Source organism: Cornus florida, unplaced genomic scaffold (genome assembly GCF_030987335.1).
Source record: "Cornus florida cultivar Cherokee Brave unplaced genomic scaffold, ASM3098733v1 CherokeeBrave_3.0.0_Hap2_Chr11, whole genome shotgun sequence".
Classification (NCBI taxonomy): Eukaryota; Viridiplantae; Streptophyta; class Magnoliopsida; order Cornales; family Cornaceae; genus Cornus; species Cornus florida.
The window spans coordinates 89,472,922-89,498,443 of NW_026775581.1; the positions used below are offsets into that span (position 1 = coordinate 89,472,922).

At 34.8% G+C, this 25,522-nt stretch overlaps 1 protein-coding gene and 1 pseudogene across 1 annotated transcript; one reads left to right on the top strand and one right to left on the bottom strand.

The window, feature by feature from the left end:
- The first annotated feature begins 4,378 nt into the window (after window positions 1-4,378).
- LOC132285401 (ethylene-responsive transcription factor ERF038-like) lies at window positions 4,379-5,455 on the top strand. The gene has a single exon (XM_059787580.1). The coding sequence runs from the start codon at window positions 4,469-4,471 to the stop codon at window positions 5,213-5,215; it is 747 nt and encodes a 248-aa protein (XP_059643563.1). The 5' UTR covers window positions 4,379-4,468; the 3' UTR covers window positions 5,216-5,455.
- A 4,841-nt stretch (window positions 5,456-10,296) lies between these two features.
- The window catches only part of LOC132281511 (uncharacterized), a 28,308-nt pseudogene continuing 13,082 nt past the window's right edge, over window positions 10,297-25,522 (bottom strand).

Below are 25,522 nucleotides of genomic sequence, written 5' to 3' on the forward strand. Positions count from 1 at the left end.
TATCTTCACCTTCTTCTGTTTTGATCGTTGTTCCTTTGGGAGTTGTTTTAACGGAATGGAGAATGGCATGGCGTTTATTAGGAGTAAGGATGTTGCCCCACCATCCTTTGAGTCGTCTTGTAAAACCTCGTACTAAGAGTTGTACTATAGCATGATCAGATGAGTCATTCTTGGTCTTGTAAGCAATACTGACTATTATCATTTCTTGAAGGGTATTGAGAATGTGATACTCGGTTTTGCCGTCTATGTTCCATTCATAAATGGTGCCACCATGATAAGCAGCTTGGGAGAACTGTCCTCTTTCTTCGATCTGGAGGTCTGGGAAAGTCGGTCTAGGATAATAGTTTCGGGAAGAAGTTAGTTGTAAAGCATTAATGTGCTAGTTCTGGAAGATTTCTGTAATTTCATCAATTTTAATATCACTACCAATTTCTTGGTCTAGAGTATTGATATTTCTGGTGAGTTGGTTTCGATTCCATAAGGGATAAGGGATTCGATTCGTTTAATTCTATCATGTGCTTCTTCAATGGCACTGCAGCTGGATAATTGTTTACACAAATGTAGGGGAATTTCATGGGGTATGAAAGGGGGAGCATTATCAGACTGGATTGGGATTATTTAATCTTTTTGAAGCAAGGTTTCTACATGAAAAAGCTGAGCGCCAAGTGTCTGGATGTGCTGGTTTGGGTAATTATTTTGTTCCATGATGCTTCGAACATTACGGGTTGTGGATGGAGTATTGTCGGCGGCTACTGCCTTTGTTTTAACAGGAGAAGCAGTAAGTGTGATGGTTCCTGCTGCCTTCGTCTTGAATTCGATTGTTTCAGCTGGGGGGTGGATGGCTTCAATGGCTTCACCTCGGATGTTTGCCATGTGGTTGTGGATTTGGATGTGACATTTAAGGATTTGATTGTTGAGAAAAGAAAATCAATGTCGTTGTCAAGACAGTATTTTTCAAACTACGTAAAGAAAAGGGCTGAAAACTTGTGGTGGAGACAAAAAGCATACCACTTTTCTCTAATCTCAATGGTTTTTTAAACAGAAAAGGTTTCGAAATACCATTGTCTCCCGGAGTCATTGATGTTAGAATAGAAGTCTTTACGAAAGAATTCTTTATCCATCTCATAAACCTTTTCGATTACGTAGAGTTGATGGATCTGGCGGTCTGGATCTTCAAACTAAGAATGGGTTGGGGTTGGAGGAGAGTCTTGAGGATCTTGGTTTTGAGGAGCGGTTTTGTTAGGCAAAGGACTATGTTGAAGAAGAGGAATGTCTTCTTCTTCAATCTGTTCGTTTTCATCATCCTAGTAAACTGGCTTGGTAACCTCTTTGTTTTTAACTCCAATGAGGTTTGGATGTCTTGTAGGTATTCCTGAAAATGATTTTTTTGAAAGGACTTCTAAATAGTTTGTTTGAGAGAAAGAAGCTTGGGAAAAAAACGATCTATGTGGTTCTATTTCTCTAACAGAAAGTTTATTGAGCCTGTTAGAATTAAATCTAACTTTTACCGTTCCGTCAGAAAATTGAGATATTTGTTCCAACTTTTTATTCTCAATCTTTGAAGGAGGAACTGCATGTTCGAGAGTCCATTCTTCTGGGAAGGTGACTTTATTCCAAGTTATGGTTTTTCGAACATAAATGACTTCAGGAGACAATGGAGACGAGATCGTAAGCACTGACCATGACAACTGCCATCGCTCCGGCGTCCTGCAAAAATGCATCTCCATCGCCTCAGTAGAAGGCGGGGACGGCGTCTGAGGAACGAGAATTGTACGGTACAAGGAGGCGAGAGAAAATGGATGTTGTAAGGGTGCGCGCATTGTTAGAGGAGAGTGAGAGGGGAACGAGTGGAGGAAAGAAAACATTGGTTGTTGTGGGTGACGCCAGGCGCATAATGGCAACAGCAGGCGATATTTCTCTCTCTAAATCACATACTCTCTATATGGTTTTAGTTAGATGCAGTATTTGGGTTTTGTTATTTTTAAATTTTAGATTTTTTGTATTAGCCAGAAAAGTAAATCGTGAGTGGAGGTTTTTCGGCGACTACGATTGGATACATGATTCCAGCTTCGGCAGGAATGTATCACACGCCGATTGCAAAGCGAATAACTGGTCCAACCAGTTAAGGATACTACGCAGTGTAGAGAATACCACCGAAAGTTTATCGGGACCATATGGTGTATAGTGTTATGCCACCTCTGGCTGCTGCACCACCTACAGTGCCACCTTAAGTACCGAAGATGACGGCATACACGGAAAGTAGTGGAATGGTATAGCCACCGACACCAACAACAGGGATTGTGGATACGAGTTACACACAGGTGGCGTACATATATAATATCATATATATATATATATCAATTGGTAGGGACAAGGGTATTATGGGGATTTTAGTAAAATTTATACATAACGTCAGCACATTCCGTCTTTGACTAACGTTGACTCTAACAAAAAGGAGGTCTGTGTAGGATATTTTCATCGTTAGGGGAGATCTAAGTAAATTCCCAAACTAGAGGGGAGGTCCGTGTAATTGTGGTAAATCATAGGGAAAGTTTGTGTAAATTATCCCCTTATTTTATTTGTATAATGTTAAATCGTCTTTTATTTCTCCTACTTTCTTAGGGAAATAAACACACACACACACACACACACACACACACATATATATATTATATGTGGGTAGACTATTCAATATTTATTACTTTGGCATCCTCTAAAATTTGGTGCTGTGTGTTCAATAACGTCCCTAGTATATTCTTTTTAGCAAACTTGTTGATCACATTTTATAAAATAACAATTTTGCCTTTCCTTTTATAGAATGCAATATAATATAAAAGGTATTATTAGCTTTTTCATACTTAAAATTACTTTTTAACCGGACAAACATGATTAGAGGAGGTTAATGTAATAAATTCCAAATTCCAAAGAATGTGAGTATAATTTATCCTATACTTCTATATGTATATGAATGTATGTAAGTATCTCGATGACAAAATAAAGTATCCTCACATCGAATTAACTATAATCCATCCCCTCATGTTAAATGTCTAAAGAGTAATCCAAGTCACTTTCTCCATATATTGTAACTTTTTTTTTTCCCTTGTCTTTTATATAACTAGTTGATTTGCTTTATTTCATTTCGTAGAGCTAGAGCTATCATCTAAAAGCACAGTGGCTATGGAGGCATGTTGGATCAATATGATGATCATGGAGGGACCTGAATTTTTATACGTACGGAGGATCGTATGATAAAACATGAATCAGAGGAAGCTCTCGTATGAAATTAATTGAAACAACACAAAAAAAAAACATTCCATCAAGTATTCTTCTTTCCACCTAATCAAATACTGAGTATAATAGAAAAAAACCAACATGACGTGAAAGCATTGCAATTTTTGTACTAAGAGAGATGAACAGTTAAATTTAAAATAAAATATTTAGAATTTAGATGACTCAGTGAATTTTTTATTAAAATATATATATGGTAATAAAAAATATAAAATATAAATAAATAAAAAAAAACCTAAAGAGTGGTTGAATGCAAATCGATGTTAGAAATTTTAAATTTTTTTATCAGTGATGTTAGAAATTTTGAGTGGGGTTTCCCACAATAATTGATAGTTATATAAATAAATACAAATCTATGTGCTTTAAATGAAAAACAACATTTATAATACACCATCCAAAATTCACTTAATCGCTCATCAAAATACAGTTACAGTATCACTTAAAGTTTATATATGATCCACCATAAAAGTTGAAAGTAAAACTGTGCCATGTGCTAGTTTATCAATTATTTTATATAGATTGTGCATCAAATAAGAAATACTATAGTTAATACATTATTATTTTCGTATTCTGTACATGCATATTATATAATAGAAATTTTCTTCTGGTCTTCTCCTCATTTTAAAACAATTAATCACATGGTAAATCAGAAATATTTTTATCATTCATGCTAATGAAGAAAGGTCAATAAACAAGCACAGTTAGAGATGTACTTTATATTGATACATTAAAACTAAGCCATATCAAACGGGAGCGAAAGCGAATTCGAGAACGAAAGCGTGAGAGCGACAAAATTAAGTCATAAATAGTTAAAATTTGAGCGAGAGCGCGTGCGGAACGAAAGCACGCTCGAAACGTGAAAGCGACACCTATTGAAAAAGATTTGTCACTTAGCACCAAATCATACAATATTCATAATCAACCAAAAAATAATAATAATAATAAATTAATTAATCAACCTGGCAACAAAATACCCATTGTGATACCTTTCAAAAAAAAAAAAAGCCAAAGTACACCACCACTTTATTTGTTTAGGCCCCATTTCTTTATTATATTTGACTTTATTCCCTTGTGTTGAAAAAGATCTATAAGAAGCACATTTTCCTAACTCTCTATTCCCCACTGGTTCTCCTAATACTCTTTGAAAAAAAAAAAAAACAAAAAAAAGCTCCCCTCTGCTATGGAAGAAACTTTCAATATAGAGTGTGAAAATCATACCACTTCTTCCTCTTCCACCACCGCCGCCACCTCCTCCTCCACCACCACCGCCGCGGCTTGCTCCTCCGGCTCCAAGAGAGTTCAAGAAGCCGAAAATGACATTGACACAAGCAAAATGGCTAAGAATAGTTATAATTATAGGAAGCATCCGGCTTATCGCGGCGTACGCAAGCGGAGTTGGGGCAAATGGGTGTCCGAAATCCGGGAGCCGAAGAAGAAATCAAGAATATGGCTCGGGACTTTCGCCACGCCGGAAATGGCGGCTCGGGCCCACGATGTAGCCGCCATTGCAATCAAAGGCCACTCGGCTTATCTCAACTTCCCGGAGCTAGCTCATGATCTGCCCCGGCCGGCTTCCAATTCCCCGAAGGATATCCAAGCGGCTGCGGCCAAAGCAGCCGCCCTAGAGGCTGGTCGCCGTCCGAGAAGCCTTGAAGCCGAAGCCGAGCTGAACCAGAGCCTGAGCCAGCTGATGACTCCCCTGTCCCAACAAGATGTTTCAGAGACATTTCATGACACTAGAGAGTCATCAACATCAGTTCTAAGAGAGATTGATGATCCATTTCTTGAATTGCCTGATCTCTATCTCGACCAGCTTTGTCATCAAATTGAAGGGTTTCATTGCAGCTTTCCGGTGCAGCTGACCGGAGCCGAGTTTTCCAATGGTGAATTCTGCTCTGAAGAGCCTTTCTTTTGGGATTGCTGCTAGAGAAATGCAATCCATTTGGTTCCAAATGTTGCTACCTTTATCAAAGCCCAATTCAAGAAGCTAAGTTTATCAGGTTTGGTACTTGAGTTTGGATTTGGATTTACCTCTTCATTTCCCTTTTCATGTCATATATATAATTTCTTTCTTTCTTTTTTTTTATTTTATTTTTGATGTGGCGATGTAAATAAAAAATTCCCATGTACAAAAGTGTGAATTTATAGACTTTTTATATAGTCTAAATGTGTGTGTATATATATATATAATTAGTTTTACTTACTTTTTGAAATTTAGATATCCATATGATGAAACCCCAAGGATATGCATCATGTGATGATAATTGTTCCGCACAAATGAAGAGTAATGATAAAAAAATAAAAATAAAAATAAAAAACTGACTAATGAATAAATCCACATCAGGCTGTACCGCTGTACAAAATATATCCATTTAAAAAATAAATAAATAAATAAATAAAAAGGTTAAAGAAATACCTACAGGTTCAGGAATTAAAATTCAAAGTTTAAATGCTAAGAAGAACAAATGTGAGGAGACACTAGCCTTTTACTGGGATAATTTGAGTAGACGCAACCAATTAGCTCAGGTATAACATGGGTCATTTATTTTATATTGGATTCGGATAGAAAAATGATGCGGTATAAATGGATACGTATGTAGTATTATTCAACAGTTTGAATTTTTAAATAAATGGATAAGCACTTACCCGTTACAATTAATATCAGAGACAGACCCAATTCTTGATTCGATGCCATGCCAAGTGCCCGAACCAGAAGGCGTTTGAGTGACTCACCCGGATCGGCAGGGTGGCCCGAGTAGCAATAAGGGCGTTTCAAGTTTGGATAAAAAATAATGTAACAAGAGTCATTTGCCTCACATCGAATCCAAATAAGAAAGTGATTGGGTATAAATGGGTGGGAATGTAATATTACCTAACAGTTTGAGTTTTTAAATAAATAAATAAACGTCCACCCGTTATATCATGCCACAACAACCTTTTACACAAGTCAAACGAGTAGCATTGATATAAATTCACATAGCAATGAAGAAATTAGGGTTTCTGGTTTGATTCATGTTGTTAGGAATCAAATTGTGACGTTGTAGCTCAGAATGAAAACATGCCACGGCTAGCTTAATCTTAGCCAACATGTTTGGCGAGTCTAGTGATTGGTCGAGCTTTAGTTAATGTGTACTGTGATCGGCCGAGGCTAATACAATGTCTGTCCAAACTAGCTAACTTATTTGTACTTACAAGAATCTCATCATTTCATTATAAAAGATGAAGAATTATCACTAAACTATATATACACGTGTTATTATATATACAGTAACATTTTGGTAAGGTCTTTCTCTATTTATATTTATATCATCAGTATATTATTTTCATATATATATATATATATATATATATGTATGGATGATGAAATGGATATATGGGGTTGTGCTCCCTTTGTACGTTAATTTTCTGGTCCACGCATTTTCTCACATCGATGTCTCCTTCAATGTCCATTGACCCCGTATAATTAGTATGATATATACATCTACAATTTTCATGCACGTGTAATATGGGCAAAGAGGCAAAAAGGGTTTTGAAAATGTATTTGTATTATTATTATTATTATTTTAATATTTGTATTAAATTTACAGTTAAGTAATTAATGCTGTGTGGACCAAATGTGTGCTCCCTTCAAATTTGAAAATGACCCTCTAAAAGCAACTATGTGCATATGAAATTAGTTCTTTTGTTCGTAATGATATGGGATAGCCAACGGGCGGGTGGGATCTGATTGGGTTGGGTTTGGTTGAGATTAAAATGAACGGATTAAATATGGGTCAAGACCTATATTCAACTCGTTCAAAATGAGTTAAAAATGTATAGGGTCAACCCGTTATGAGCTGTGAACCCATTAATTATTATTTTTTTATATTTAATTATTTTTTTAAAATTATATTTAAAAAATGTATTGGGTCAACCGGTCAAAACTAATATTGATGTTTACAAACATGAAAAAAGAAAATGTAATTTTCATATTTGTAAAAATAAAATAAAATTTGGCTTGTGAAACCCGCCCGACTTATCCAAAATATTGATATTTAAAAAATAAAATTTTCTTAAAAATTTTAATGTTTAAAAACATGGAAAAGGTAAATATAATTTGTATATTTGTAAATAATAATAATAATAATAATAAATTTGACCCTTGAAACCCAACCGACTTGCCCAAAATATTGAGAATTTTAGAAAGAGAAAAATGAGTTGAGTGCAATATAAAATAGATGTGTGTTGTGTGTTTATTATGTAATTGGTGAAATATGGGTTGAATATGGATAATATTAAACCCATCTTGACTCTCCAATTAAGTGGTTAAAAATTACCTAACCTATTTTTAGCCCATTTTAAATATGATTCATCCAAAATCATTAAAAAAAATTGGCAAATATAGACGGGTTGATAAGTTGTAACCCATTTTGTTACCCCTACTATTGATATCACAAATTCACAATCTTAAATCTCCAATTAGTAGACTAAGAGAGTGTGTTTGGTCGACTCACAATAGGAGTCAAAAATATAAAAAATAAAAAATAAATATAGTCAAATAAAATATCCTTATGATTTCCGTTCAAAATTTATCATTATTCGTAGTTTCTTAAACTTTTTTAGAGTCTTTCTTTTTAGAAAAATTTCTCTCTCTTTTTTTCCCATAAATTCTTAGAAAAACATTTAATAGCATTGATAATATCTATCATGCATTATACGAATTGAAATCTTCGGCATAAGATTTTTCATCACATTACATTCCGTGAAATGCAAAAGGTTCGGCATAGGACTTCAATTAAAGTAGCCTGTTAAGTATTTTTTTTTTTTAATTTAATTTATAATTGCTTGTAACCATCATACCTTGAAATTTTAGCCAATTGTTAACTTATTTGTCTTTAATTGGTCCTCATTTTACATGTGCAAACATATTGTTCATATTTTGGTGAACACACGAGATTGTGCGCGCCAAAACATGTAACATGCAAGTCGCTAAAGCTATATATATATATATATATCATGTTGCTAATAAACTTTTTTCAAAATGTTGCTAATTAACGTGGAAACATGCAACATGCAAGAGAAAAGGCAACGGGTTCGAATGTGACAAGGGCCATCTTATGTTAGTCAATAGCTAAATGAACATCTAAGAGAAATAATCATACATACAATTTTGCAATACCAAAAATATCATTCATTTCTTCTATTTTTTCTTTTTTTGTCATTTTTTTTTTTAAGATAACGGGAATATACACAAGATTTTTTAATTGAATTTAACTTAATTTAGTCATAATTAAAATTTCTATTGTAATATGCATTAATTAACTAAAACTTAAGAATTTGACAGATAAATTTAACTATTAAATGAATAATAATAATGAACTAAGAGTCTAAAAACATATGATAATAATCACAAATTACAAAGAATAAACACAAATTTAACAAATAAGTATGGTCTTACTAACAATTAATTGACCTATAAAAGTCATTGATCTTTAAAGTGAAAATAGTAACTTAATTATACTAGTTTTTCCTTTTCTTCTTCGTCTTTTTTGCCTTCTTGAGATGTGACATGGGAAAAAATTTCGTTGCATCCATCGCCTGTTGCACGGTAGAATGCAAGGAAGTTTTTCATAAAAGTGTGCTAAATTTCTAATGGCTAGTAGAAAGTTTGAAAATGAGTGCCTCGATAAAATTAGGAAAAATTATTACTTAATTAAGGATTATATAGTTTCGATCAATTATAACATAACACGTGATTAAGAATTTAAATAAAATTAATACATTTATGAGTTGAATTGTGATTACTCGAGACTGGTAATCTTACTATGTAATAATATCTCATGGAATTGGATAGAACTTGAAATAGTGCTAAAATCATCTTTCACTTCCTCTTGAGCTGCAAACGCTTAAATTCATCTGTGCGAATGCTTTTCAAGAAATGACTGAGACAATGGTCTGTTCTTGATGTACCACTTCTCTTTATGACCTAGTTTCAGAGAGAGAGAGAGAGAGAGAGAGAGAGAATTTCTAACTATGACGTACAAAACCACCACAAGCATGTCAATAATTTCATCATTATTTTTATCAAATTAAAGCATTCTGAAAAAAAAGTGAAAGTAAGAAGTGTGTCTCCATATTCCTCAACCTTTCACTGCAGCTTTGTGTACCAAAAACTGACCGTCCAAGAGACTTTTGGCTTGGCATGCGACTCCTCAACTTAGTAGCTACCCATGTGACACATGTCCATCATTTCTAAAGATCCATTTTCGATTGTCATTTTCTGAATTAACAACTGTTATTGTCTCCGTTTCACCTCCTTTAGTGTTTTCTTTTGATTTTCTTTTACTTTGCGCATCAGAAATATAACGTAAGGAATTGATATGTGATAATGAATATAAGAGGAAAAGGGAAATATATAATTGAGGATGGGAGAGGTACGTGGGATAGCTCTCCTACTCAGGGGCGGAGTCAGGATTTTATTTCAGGGGGCATAGTGTATTTGATAGGAGAAAAAAAAATCAACGACAAAAATAAAATTTTTACATCAAAAGACAAACAAGACAAAAAAAAAATAAAAAAAGGAAATAGAAAATAGAGCAAAGTCACTATTTTCAAAGGAAAATATAGAATTAGTATCTAATTTAGTATCTAAAAAAAAAACAGAGCAAAGTCACCACTTTCAAAAGACAAAAAAGGAATTACCTGGCAAGGTGAAATACTGGATGAACTAGGAGTGCAGGAGCCATTCCAAAGCAATTATACCCACTCTCTGAGTCTCCAAGTGCATAGTGAATCTTGACAACCAAGGCAAACAAGATTGTATTTTATTATTTTTATCTTAAACTAAGATGGAAACTAAATGTTCTTCAATAATGTGAATTGAAAATACCCATGAAAGAATTTATTTGTTTATCTAAAGAACTAAACAGGTAACAAGTTGATATGATATTTAAATAAAAAGAACTAAAATATAATACTTGACACATATAAGATCCAAAATATTAGTTGATAATATTTCATTGAATACAATTACAACTGCCCTCGACGGCTTTTCATCTTTTGAAAGCGTTGAATGATAGCCTCATTATCTATGCCCCTAAATATTTCTTTTTCAATATACACAACCAAGCTATCATTCATAAATTGATCTCCCATCCGATTACGCAATTCATTCTTTACAATATTCATAACAGAAAATGCCCTTTCCACCGTGGCAGTCGCGACTGGTAAGATTAATGCCATTGTCACAAGTAGATACACCAATTGATACACCTTGTCTTTTTTTGTTTCAACCATTTTTTTTGCAAGAGCAGAAATCCCTTTCAATCCTTCAAACTTGATATTAGAGCGCACATCAAGAATATAAGTTTCAAGTTGACTACCAAGCTCTATGAGCTTAGCTACAGAAAATTCTTTTTGATAGTATTCAGCAAAGCGAGTGATCTTTTGCTTGTCAAAAGCAGAGAATGCATCATCTGGACATAGACATGCCACATAAAGAAGTAACTCAGTATTGGCCTCATTGAAATGATTATTTAGCTCTTGAAGTTGCATATCTATGACAGAATAAAACAACTCAACACGATAGTAATGCAAGTTTGTCATTTCTTGCACATTTCGTCGTCGTCGTCCTTGAGTAATGAACATATCATCCATGTTGGGAACATCAATCTCATGTCTCTCACAAAAGGAATAAACTTCATCAAGCAAAGAATTCCATCCATCATCCCTCATCATTTGTAGTCGTTGCTTACATACTTTGACAAGGTCCATGGCATTCACGATATCTTAATCTTTTCTTTGTAATGCTTTGGATAATTCATTTGTCATGCCCAACAATGTCTTCATCAAATGGAGATTGAATACAAAATTAAATGATTGTATTGACCCAAGTAGAATAGATGCTTCGCCTCTTTGATCAGATTTCAATCCATCCTTTTCAATAAACTCAAGAACAGCAATTACAGATGAGAACAATGTAATCAAGCTAATTAAAGTACCATAATGTGAGCCCCAACGAGTGTCTCCTGCACGTACAAGAGAAGTACTCTGATTTAGGCCTTGCCCACTTGTGAGCTCGCCTTTGTTAAGTCCATCAATAACTTCAGCAATTTGTTTCTCGCGAAGCATATCACGACGTTTACACAAGGCTCCAACTACATTCACCACATTAGCAACAAATACGAAAAAAGTGGAAATCTGGCCATGATTCTTTGCCACAGCAACAAGAGCCAACTGAAGTTGGTGAGCAAAACAATGAACATAAAAAGCAAATTCATTCTCTTTCAGAATTAGTGTTTTGAGACCGTTGAACTCACCTTGCATATTGTTAGCCCCATCATAACCTTGCCCAGGCAATCTAGAAATGCTCAATCCATGTGTAAAAAATACATTATCAATCGCCATTTTGAGTGAGAGAGCAGTTGTATCAGTAACATGTAGCATACCAATAAAACGTTCAATGACACTTCCATTCTTCACGTAACGTAACACAATAGCCATTTGCTCCTTTATCGATACATCACGAGACTCATCAATTAAAATAGAAAAAAATCCATCTCCGATATCTCTAATAATAAAATTGACAACCTCTATTGCAATGGCATTTAAAATCTCTTTTTGAATCTCAGGTGATGTTAACTTCAGATTTTCAGGAGTATTTTCCAATACAACGGCTCTAACATCCTCATTGTGACGAGCATGAAATTTCAAAAGTGTGAGGAAGTTTCCTTGATTGCTTGAATCTTCAGATTCATCGTGGCCACGAAAGGCAAGTTCTTGGTGTAAAAGATATCGGATACATTCAATTGATGCAGTCAAACGAGTCCGATATTCATTTCTAGATTGGTGCGACTGCTTGCATAAAATTGTTTGAATGTGTTGTTTTTGGTTCACCAAAGCTTCACATGATCTCCAAGCTTAGTTGTGGGCACTATTGGGACCTCCAACATAAGTTTGAAATTTTTCTTTCTTCTTCTAATTTGAAAACCCCTCACCCACAAAAGATTCACCTCCTGCTTGTTCTCCAATATCCGGCTTAAAAAGATAACAACATAGGCAAAACGCTGCATCTTTCGTTAAACTATATTCTAGCCAATTAGAATATTCACTAAACCAAGCAGGGTTAAAACGACGTGTTGCTTTCCCAAAACTCGTATAGGGAAAACGATGAGTCTTGGGTTGACAAGGACCCTTAAGATAATATGCTCTACGAATGTCATCTCGAATATTAGGATGGTAATCCAAGATTCGAGTTCGTAATCCTGGATCCGCTGGAAGATTTTCCAAGTTAATGTCGAAACGACTTTACTTCAATGTTCGATCATCATCTCTCTCTATAGGAGGTGGCTGAGGTGCCAACCCAGATTTTCTTTTATAATATTTCTCCATAACTGTTTAAAATAATAATAATAAAAAAATGCTTATTTACATATAATAATTAAGACAGACATTTCAATCTAATTAATTTTATTTAAACTACTCAATCTTTTCATTTAGAATGCATTAGGAAAGATTGGAAAGTAAGTGCTAACTAGTAACTACACAATAAAAATTTAGAAAAAAATGCCCAATTTAAGTGACAATGATTTAACCCAACCTTAATATCATGATCAAAATTAGAACATTTAAAAAAATCCAAAAAACATAATAAATAAAAAATAAAAAACTCCCAACCACTATAACAATCTTCTGCAAATTTAACAAATTACGTAACTCAAACCAAATAACAACAAAGCTTGAGTATTAACTTGATACCTTTAAGCCATAACCAGCAATAAAGCTCAATTAGAATACAAAAATTTATATTAAAATTTCGACTGACCAGGCAACTATTGGAACACTTAACAATATATTATCTCCTCCATAAATAATTTGAAGCCATTCACTCATTCTATTTTATTTTTATAAAATTCGCTAAAACATCAACATTTCTGCTCTATTTCAAGGGGTGCATGTAATACCCCTAATTTTAAAAAGGATATTCCTGGTATTTAATGATATTTAATTTATTATTTAAGTGCATTTTATTTGATTGTGTGTCATTATTTTTTTTTATTAGGTGCTTAATTGTTTTCTTTTGTGGTGATTTAATTTATTTAAATGATATTTATTTTTAGTTATTTGATTGGAATTACTTGTTAGTGTTTTAATTATTTAATTGGCATTAATGGTTTAAGTGTAATTGGTTTAGTTATTTGATTGGAATTACTTGTTAGTGTTTTAATTATTTAATTGGCATTAATGGTTGAAGTGTAATTGGTTTAATTATTCTATGTGTGTCTTATTTTATGTGTGTCTTATTTGGTTTAATTGGGTTTACTAATTATTATTTTGTTCAATTAGATTATTTGTTAAGTATTTAATGGTGAATAGGGTAATTAGGCAAATACATCTAACTAGGGTTTTAATTACAGTATAAATTAGGGTTTTATATTATAGCCGTCGTAGGTTTCTACGTTAATTGGATGGGCCGGTTAGGATTGTGAGTTGGACTTAAATGAACCTGGGGTTTAGGAAAACTCTATAAGTATAAGGTAGACATCTGTGTAAGGTTTTTTAAACAAAGCACACGTTTTGTGGAAGTGGAGAAGGAAAAATGTAGTTTTTCACATTCTGCCAAGGTTTGATCAAAGCACTGATCCCGCTTCGTCCGTAGTCCGATCGAGCTGAATTTTGGAAGAGAGGTTCACGACTCAGTGACGCACAATCTGAACGGTGGAGATCAGAGTTTGACCTCGGGAACAGTGATTCGTACTCGTGAACAGTAACCGGGTTTTGGAACTCGCCGGGATTTTTTAAGAAGACAACGTTGAAACTTTGAACAAAAGTTTCTGAGGCAAGATTCTATCCTTACTCTTTCCCTTAGGCTTCATACTCTTTGCACTCTTAAATGATTTCAGGATTAATGAAGATTAAACCAAACTAAAATGATATCTATTTTGCTATGAAACTGATAGTTACAGTAGTGTTGTATGCTTGTTCAACCTAGACTAAGCATGTTTGTAAATGCATTGTGGTTCTGTGGTTCACGTTTTTCCTTACCACTGCTAGTATAAATTATTGGAAGGATGGGTCTAGATGATAGCTATCTTAACTTCTGTAATAGTAACTGTTGGAACTTAAATACTAGAAGGATTTGAGTTTAACACTAAATCGGTTTTATGGAACACTATAATTTGGACATGTCTACATACATACTGTGAATATTGTTTTGATGCTTACATTATCACAGTTAGTATCAACTGTGGAGGTTAGGATTTTGTGATACATACCCTACATATCTGTATGTCATTTGTAAGGTGTTAAATGGAAGTTTTAATTAATTCTATCTTTATATCAGACTAAAGGGAACAACTTAAATTGGGCATGTATATGTTACTGTTGTGACCCTGTTTATCAATGTTTATTTTATCACTGCTAACATTGACTGTTGGATGTTGGAATTTAGTTGATATATACTTGATTTATTGGTATTATTGACTACTGGAGGATTGGAAAGTAGGCACCGGTATGGGACGGTGGCATACTAAGAATGGGTTTGATTTTTAAAACAATACCATTACCCACCTACTTGGAATAAGGATGGGATTAACTAAAAGTTAAGTCCCGTGGATTTGTATTGTCATGGCAACTATTTGTTGAGCGGCAATACCAGGGATTTTGGATGGATTTTATATATGTACTGTTATGGTGCCTCGGTATGAGCTTGAGCCTCAGGACCAATGGCTAGGGAGCGTATATGCATCGGGATGTGTAGCTGACTACGATGGTTGGAGGTGTACCCTGTTTAGGTATAGGTACATATGCCCACTTCGTGTGCGTTTTAGCATGTTACCTCATTCAGGTTGAGACCGGCCTGTAATCCAGTGAGAGTCCTTTAGTGTGACTATATATATATTTACGGACTATTAGCTATTGTTGAATTGTTTAGGATGTACATGCGTATCGGGCCTCTGTTTGGATTGTAGTAGTATAGAACTTGCGCGTGGGCCTGACCCACTTCTATTTTTCAGGTACACGACAGTTCCAGGCTTAGACGTGTTCGTGCTGAGCAGAGGTCTCTATTCACTCTTCCGACGATGTAGGGCTCTCTCTATAGTTTTATTTCTGGACGTTTATTACAGTTGTTCTATCTTCCGTTTGGATGTTAATAGGGGTCCACTAGAGATGGATTCCCAAGTTGTAAACTGATGGAGTTTTGGAGTTTGGGTTTGATGGACTTTAATAATTATAATATTTTGCGGATTCTATTTTTAGTTCCTTCCAGCTTTAATTTCATTTCTTAATTTATTTTGTATTCCGTGTTCATTATAAAATATTAATTGTTTGATATTCCCTCGGGTTTGGGCCTGGGCCTGATCAACCCGTGTCTCGGATCCGAGGGGTATCTCAGTTGGTATCAGAGCACTCCAGGTTCAAGTGTCTCTAGGATGTTTTCGTATTAAGTCTTCTGCGTAGCGTTTTCTCTTGAATAGAGCTTAAGTTAGGATTCATTGTATTCCTTATGGTTTATATAGAAAGGGTACTGACGTCTGTCTTTTCGTGTTAACAGATGGTTAAGGCTAGAAATTGACAGAACATGCAAGGAACTAGGAAGGAAAGGAGAACGGTACGTAGGCAACAATATCTCCTACGGTGTCAGCAAATGAAGGAAGAGCAGCAAAGGCTTGGGTTTCATGATGACATGGATCAGTTTTAGGAGGAACAGGAGAATGTTCAACAGACTCTGGACCAGGTCAAAGATCCAGAGATTCCTCCTCACCTCAGTGACCTCGTTACTCGGGCTATAGAGGCTGGGGTAACAGCTGCACTTCAGAATCAGCCTCAGGTACAGCTGGCACTTGTACCAGCACCAGTGGTTCAGACGGATTCTTGGGGAAAGGCTATGAGCTCTTTCACAAAGGGGAGTCCACCTGTGTTCTCAGGCTCAACCGATGCGAAAGCAGCTCACCAGTGGAAACAGGACATTGAGCGTCATCTTCGTTTGGTTCAGTGCACGGAGGTTCAAAAGCAGATGCTTGCTACTTTCAAGCTAATTGGGGATGCACTACAGTGGTGGGAGTCAGTTACCACCTCAGAGGAGATGATGACATTGTCTTATGATGAGTTCAGTGCTCGCTTTGATGAGAAATATTTTCCTATGCAGTCAGGGCAGCTATGAAGACCGAATTTCTAAGTCTGCAGCAGGGAAACATGACAGTGGCGGAGTATGAGCAGCAGTTCACACGCTTGTCTCTCTTTGCACCGGAGGAGGTGGATACAGAGGAGAAGAAGCGCAACAGTTTTGTCAAGGGACTGATGTGGTCTATCAAGAGAGCTATTACAGGTAGTCCAGCCTATACTACCTATGCTCAGGTGGTAGATGCCGCTCTACAATAGTATCAGTTGACTGTGGACATTAGACAGGCTCGTGGTAAGAAGCGGGGAGATAAAGACTCTACTAGTCAGTCAGCTGAAAAGGGGAATGGCAATGGTCACCGGCAGAATGACAAAGGCAAGTTCCAAGGACAACAGCCTTGGAAGAAACACAAAGGTGGTTCAGATGCTCACCGGAATGGGGCACCTATTCAAAGGCAACAGAATGGGGGACCACAGGCAGGACAGGGTCAGCCACAGGCTAACCGACAGAGGAGGCCATTTCATACTTTCCAGGGTAGTTGTTACACTTGTGGAGAGTATGGTCATACCACCAGGCAGTGTCCTAAAGCAGGACAAGGACAGGGACAGAGACAGTATGTGCAGCAGGGACAGAGGGCGCCAGTGCCTCTACCAGCTCCACAGGTTCCACGGATTCAGGGACAGACACATCTGGCTTTACCGGCACCACCGCAGACTCAGGGACAGGCACCACAACAGTTGCACTATGGCAGGGTGTATAACCCCATGCCATAGGATGTTCAGGCACCTCAGACTATTGAGGGTAAGTTTCTTATTCATGGTTTGCATGGACGTGTTTTATTTGATACGGTTGCTACACACTCATTTGTAGCTAGAACTTTTGTTGTTTTGTCTGAGATGAGGACGAGGGTATGCACTAGACCTCAGAGTATTTCTACACCATTGGGTGATACAGCTATTATACATGAGAGTGATGGGCCTGTGACACTAGATATTGGCAGACTCAGATTTCTAGCCAATCTATTAGTCCTGGACATGCACACTTATGATGTGATACTTGGGATGGATTGGTTGTCTCACTACCATGCCCAAGTTGTTTGTTTTGATAGATCTATTATTTTTACCATACCTGGTCAGGATATGTATGTAGTAGCTATGCCACGTTCTAAAGGGGGTGGTAGCACCTATTTGTTCAATGTGGAGGAGGGAAATGAGGAGGGGATTACTGTGTCATTGGATAACATACCGATTGTACAGGATTTCCCGGATGTATTTCAGGAGATTCCAGGGTTGCCATCAAGAAAGAAAATCAAAGCTAGTCTGGCATCAAAATCTTATGTAGGAAGAGAAGAAGCACATTGAATCATTGATTGCATCCCATGGATTTGAGTAAAACTATAAAAGTATAGAAAAAAGAATCTGATTCATGTAAAAAAAAAACTAGGGTTTTGGGTTTACCTGCAAATCAAACACGGTGAATCAACAGCGAAACAAATTGGGTATCCTTGATCCTGCCTTCCAATTCCAATTCCGTCATAAACAATGAAGATTTAAAACCTGAACATAACCATGGCGCCGGCGTGAGAGTCCAAGTTTCTACTTTTGAGCTTTTCGTATCTCACTTTTGAGTTTTGAACCAAAAAAACTAAAAAGTCAAAGAAAGCGAAGTTAAGAAAGTGAAGTTTTGTTTGGGTCTTTCAGTCTTTGGGCTATATTTGGTTAGACGTATTTTTTACTTTTTATTTTGTCTGGGCTATATTTGGTACTGTGTTAGGACTTTATTTGGTAGTATATAGGTGAGTGACTTAAATGGGCTTGATATACTAAAGTATTACTAATATATGAGGGCAAAAAAAAATATTCAGGGTGGCATTTTTGGATTTTTATAAAAATATACATATACTATTTAAAATAAAAATAAAAAGTCAGGGGGGGCATGTGCCCCCCCTGGGCATTAGTTCCCTCCGCCACTGCTCCTAATTATTGATAGGTGAGGCGCTTGTAAAACCAGAACCCTAATATTATCTCACATTCCTTTCAAAATTAAGATAGGTTATATAAAACCATTTTAAATTTGGAAATTAGATTTCAAAAGTAATCTTGAGTTTGGAAATTATATTTCACAAGCAGCATGGCAAAAGCAATTTGATAAGAACATATGATATCTAATCATCGAAAGTGATAAACTGCAACTGCAATACATTATGAAAAATGTGATGACAAACAAAACGACAATCAATATCAATGTGTTTGATGCGCTCATAAAAGACATCATTGCAACTGCAATACATTCTGAAGATGGTGATGACGAACAAAATGACAATCAATATCAAGGTATTTAGTGCACTCATTAAAGACATATAACTCAAAAGTACTACAGAGAGACGAGAAAATATAATGTATAGTATTGATATGTGATAATGAATACAAGAGTATATGCGACAACCCTGATTTTATTTAGGCTCTTAAGTATAATTAATTGTTTAATTAATTATATTGGAGACTTTATTATAGCATATTAGGAGTTTTATTTCATTTTTGGAGAAGGTTATAGATTTAATTATATGAGAATAAGGGAATTAAATTTGAGGCATTTTTGTGTAAAACCCAAGAGTAAAACCGTGCGAGCTCAGGCCCAAAGCAGACAATATCATACCAAGTGGTGGAATGGGTCGTTACAAATGGTATTAGAGCCTGACCCAACCAGAAGTGTGTCGACGGTGTTGTCGGGCCTCCAAGGGGGGTGGATTATGATAATCCTGTGAGCGGGTGCGCTGTGGATGGGTGTGAGACACTGGCTGGCTATAACACTAAGCGAGTTACGGGTGCACAATCCCACATCGCCTAGGTAAGGGAAAGACGAAGTGCTTATATATAGGTGTGTCGCTCCAATTGGTATGAAATCTTTTGGGGTAAACTCAAGATTAAAACCGTCCAGGCTTAGGTCCAAAGCGGACAATATCATACCATGTGGTGGAGTGAGTCGTAAAAGTATATGAGGGATATATATAGATGAAGATGGGGATAGGTGTGTGTGATACCCCTCAACTCCCGAGACATGGGTTGATCAGGCCCAAACCCAAACCCGAGGTCAAACAATTAAATAATAAATAAGCATTCAATACATAAAAAAAAAAATAAGAATAAATAAATAAGAGGAAAGAGAAACTAAATAATAAATCCTTAAGTTAATAAATAAACAATCCTCCAAATAAAATATCCAAATCCTTCGATATCAATAGAACTCGGGAATCCATCTAGTGGACCCCTAATAACCTAACTGAAAAAAAAAAAAAAAAAAAAAAAAAAAAAAAAAAAACCAACAACAACAACAACTGAACTGAAATCAAATCCAAAACTAAAACATGAAGAAGAATCTTATGTAGTATGATACCCCCGGATTTCCGAATGCGGGTTGACCAGACCCACGTCCGAATACCCGATGATATCAAAAATAAAATCGGCAATAAACGAACACAGAGTACAAAAGAATAAAGAATAATAAATAAAATGCTGACAAGAAACTAAAATGATAATCTAATAATAAACCTCAGAATATATTTCCATTAATTAATAAACTCTTCTGATACAACTGATCCTCCAAAATACAACTCGAGAATCCATATTGTGTGGACCCCTAGAAAATCCAAACTAAACAAATGACAACAATAACTATCTAAATCAGAAAACTGAATCATAAATGAACTCCTATGTAGCATCGGAATAATGAAGTAGACTGATCCCTGCTCAGCACGAACAACCTCTACTCCTAACGAACACCTGAAAAATAATAGTGGGTCAGGCCCACAAACAAATTCTACTCTACTACAGTCCAAGCAGAGATCCGATACACGTATACATCCTAGTCAATCCAACAGTAACTAATAGTCCGTATATATATATACACACACTAAAGGAACCTCACTAGACAATAGGGTTGTCTCAACCTGAATAGTAGGCAACATGCAAAACGCACATATTGTGGGCATGAGTACCTAGACCTACCAGGGTACACAACTACACTATATCTAGCTACACATCCCTGGCGATATACATACCCTAACCATTGATCCTGAGACTCAAGCTCATATCATGGCACCATACTTATATATATATATAATCTAGTAAACATCCTATCCAGTATAAATTAATCCTCCATAAGCCATTCAACTTGTTCAACTGACCTGACTTGAATATAAGTAGGACTTAACATTTTAGTTAATCATTTCCCTTATATAATAAATTAATCCTCTATAAGTCATTCAACTTGTTCAGCTGACCTGACTTGAATAAAAGTAGGACTTAACATTTTAGTTAATCCATTCCCTTATATAAAATAGGTAGGACTTAACTGATAAGTTAATCCGTCCCTAGAATGCCACCGTCCCATACCGGTGCATTAAACCACACAATCCAACAATTGATGTAATAATTAAAGAAATACATCAAATATTTCAGAAATAACTATGATAATATGATATCAAGTTATCACATAATATGAACGACTTATTATTTATTTCAGCTTCCTATATCATATGTCCTACACAAACTGAATCTTATACATGATGATATTTTATTATATCGTCAAATAAGCATTCTCCATATTCAATTCATCCTACACATTTAATCTCAATTGCTAAAGCATTTTAAAAGATTAAATCCATTCGTTTGTTTAAAACATTCAAATACCAAGCATCGTTATGATTGAGTTTAGATACCTAGTCCCTATTTAATGTTCAGGAATCCTAGACATGTTTCTACGTTCCATCATTCCACAGATATGAAAAATACATAATTCAAACATGTAAAAATTCACACCAGAAATCAAATCAAAATCATGCATTTATCAATTCATAACACAAGAACAGATATGAACCAATTTTATAAAAACCTATGTTTTAATCCAATTAAATATGCATAATTATTTAATTTTATGTGTTTAATAAATCCTGAAATTTCCTAGGCAGGTACAGAAACACGAATCAAATGGAAAGAGATAGAAGAAGAACTTACCTTAAACTTTCAGATCGAAAGTTAAACTTCTTCTTCCTTGATCTTCTCTCTACAGGGTTTTTCTCCTCCTTACTTCCTTCCCTCTCTAATTATTTCTCTCTAGAATATATCACGTGAATATTTCTAGCCCCCTTTTACAACCTATTGCTATATATTTATAGACTAAATAAAATAACCATAACCCTTTTCCCAATCCAAGTCAACTTAAAAAAAATATATATTAAAATATTAAAAAGGTAAGTAAAATATGTTACGTATATAATTTATATATATCTTTATTAAATAAATAAATTATACACATCCCATTATTTATTAATGGATTATCTAGTAATACTTAAGCTACCATAATATTATAAAGTAACTTAAAACATAACACGTATCAAAACTATGTATATTTTTATTATTTAAATATAAAACATATACATCAGATTAAATATTACTAACCAAGTTACCATAAAAGTAATTAATAAATTACTTTCCCTTTTATATATAATAAAAAGGTAATATGTTACGTATATAATTTATGTTTATGTTTATTAAATAAATAAAATATACACATTCCATTATTTATTAATGGATTATCCAATAATACTTAAGTTACCATAATACTATAAAGTAACTTAAAACATAACACGTATCAAATCTGCGTATATTTTTATTACTTAAATATAAAACATATACATCAGATTAAATATTACTACCCAAGTTACCATAAAAGTAATTAATAAATTACTTTCCCTTTTATTTATATTAAAAAGGTAAGTAAAATATGTTACGTATATAATTTATGTATATGTTTATTAAATAAATAAATTATATACATTCCATTATTTATTAATAGATTATCCAATAATACTTAAGTTACCATAATATTATAAAGTAACTTAAAATATAACACGTATCAAATCTATATATATTTTTATTATTTAAATATCAAATATATACATCAGATTAAATATTATTTCCCAAGTTACCATAAAAGTAATTAATAAATTATTTTCCTTTTTATATATGTATATTATATATATCTATATATATACATATACAACTATTCATGGGTAATAATCCATACACATCCAACCTCCTATCTAAGTAGTTCATGGGACCCAATTGGTTGGCCCATTACTACTAACCATAACCACAAAAGAAAAATAAAATAAAATAATAAAATAAAATAAAACATTTAATTTACAATTAATCAAAACACCATTTAAGCACATAATCTAATTAAACAATTAACATATAGACAAATACAAATAATACATAGACAAATAATCAAATAATCAAGTAATACCTAATTCAATTAAACACATAAGCAATTAATCAAATAATCAATTAAAAAATTAGAAATACAATTAAAACAAATAAATAAATACCGAGACTATCCTTTTAAAATTAGGGGTATCACATTATTCCCCCCTAACAAAAGAAATTCCGTCCTCGGAATTCGCCCTTACTTTCTTCCATTATACTTGGAAATTGTGAGCGACAAACATGCTCATATTCCCAAGTAGACGCAACCTCACTATAAGGACTCCACTTAATTCCAATATACCAAGTGGTATACAGGGTTCCTATATTTTAAGAAACACAAAAATCATACGATGCGTAGGTTGTATCAACGTAATCCTCCCATGTCGACAAGGGAATGATCTACATATCTCTAAGTGCCATAGAATATACGCGCAAACTCCTATGCACCCAGCGCTAATAATTTGGTAACACTAATTCAGAGGCGACTGCCTCAATTGCGAAACACAATCTTCTAAAAGTCAATGTAATAAGTAAAATTGACCTTTCTCCAAAAATCGTCATTCTTCCTACATGGAAAACAGAACGAACAAACTACTCCCTGATAGAAAAACTCTAGTATACGAGTTTAACTATTTACAACATCCCACTGTCGCCTCTTAACCGCGCGCAGTTCAATACAAAAAGAAGTATCTTTTTCCGGCATATTTTTAAATGAAGTCGAGGTCTGATTGTACAACCCTTACTTCCATTTCCAACCAACAAATGAGAGGTATGCATTGTGAAAGATACAAAACCTCCAAAGTTGTCACTCTAACCTTCTTGTGCCAACAATATCACAGATAAAATTCTGACAAGTGAAGTAAACACTTCCAATTGTCCATGAAAATCTAGGATATACGCCTCAAACATATCCTGTATGGTCTAGTTTAATCTCTCTATTAATTTATCCGTTTATAGATATGAAGTAGAGCTGTTGCTCCAAAATCTTCATAAAGCTCATTCGAAATAGCACTTTGCATCCACTAATATGGACATCCACATGCTATAACACCACTATCACTGAACTATAGAACTACTATGAAGTTCTAAAATAAGCATTACTCAAATTTATGTCCTCAAGCGATCTTTCTCAATCCACCGCTCGGATTCCATATGAAAAATTGAAATTCCAAATCAATGTCGATCCTTCCCACTGACCGTCACTTTTGTTTAGTTCAACTTCCATATTTGTTATAGGAAATGGCTAAATATTCCTATGATATCCGATGATCAACTTTCCACCTTTGTAGCAGGTTTTACACTTAGGGCAATTATATACACGTCCCTATCCGTACCTGTTCACCAAAACTGACATTTAATGTCATGATGTACCTTCTAACCATTTGGGTGTACCAAGAAAAATTATAAATTTCCATCTCAGTCGCCCGACCGTCATATCACTATTTACAGAAACTACTAACTCTCCTCCAGTACCTTAAACTCCTTCTCTAGGGTCAGCTCCAATATTTAAAATTGACCTCCTGAACTACCTTGGTAATAACAAGTGTTGTTATTACACCTACTATACATTCAACTGATAACTCATCAACGAACCGAAAGATTTAAATATCTTATCAGTTGTTAAGAGCCACTTCCATAATTATTTCCGCCAGACGGAACTTGATATAAAGTGTGAATTACCACTTCTATCTATCTAAACCGTCTCGTGATCCATTCTATTTGTATGAACTAAAGTCCTATCAGTTCGAAATAGACAAGAACTAAGCTGACCTAACTTATCAGTCAACCAATATCCTATCCAGAATCATGACCCTTGTGCGAAGTCAGCAATCCCTCAACTAAATCCGTGGAAAATGCTCTCTCATTTCCACTTCAATATAGGGAATAGCTGTAAATGATCTAGTGATCTCTGATGGTCCATCTCGACTATCTAATAAAAATTACAATGGGAGACAATATCACTATGTCCCCCCTTCTGCCTGTCCTCCAAACGTCTGCTTCATACCGTGAAGCATCATATTTCCACTAGGATAAATAAAGAACTAAAAGTTGTGAAACTCAGTCCTTGCATCCTCCATCCAATTTGTCTGCAGAAAGTACCGTTAATCCGGTACCACCAGCTTTCGTCTGTACCCATTGTTTAAATTGGGGCATCTTCAAAAGCGAATTCTGCAACTAAATCTATCCACCACTGATCTGTGATAAACTTACCGATATTGAAAGTCAATCGGTAAATTCCATTTATCAATAGTCAACTATGACTTTAACTCAACAAAAGTCAACAACGACCTTTCCATACATACCATACACCTCATTTTTATATAGGTGTTTGGTCTCACCATCTTATCTTTGACACACCCTGTTTTTTTAAGACAAGTTAATGACAATTCGACTTCTTTGTCTAACTTCGAAAGAATATGAATTCTTTCCATCCTTTACATAAGTTATCAATTTCCTAACAACAGCTAATTATTGCAAACTGTGACTAAAAAATAATTCCATATTATTTATGGAAATGAAAAGACTTAGTTTCCCCCTTCATGTGCAACACCGGCAAATTCCTCCTAATGACACACCCTCGTGACTAAATTCTTGATTAAGAATTTACTGATGAATATTTATTCAGTCTCCTATCCACACTCGGTGTCATTCCAATAAGTACTTAATCCAGTACTAAATCCTCCTTCCGACTTGGTAACAACTTCTAAAATTTTCAAAAAGATGTTCAGCAAATCCAGCACCTCTGATAAATCATCATATCGTTACAGTGATCTTTATTTACCACTACCTCACGCATACCGAAACGTTAACAAACACCAATATCATGGCGTTGTAATATTATACGAATCCATACCTAACGTAAAGTATA

Coding starts and splice junctions, on each gene's coding strand:
- LOC132285401 (XM_059787580.1), top strand. CDS start 4,469: ATGGAAGAAACTTTCAATATAGAGTGTGAAAATCATACCACTTCTTCC.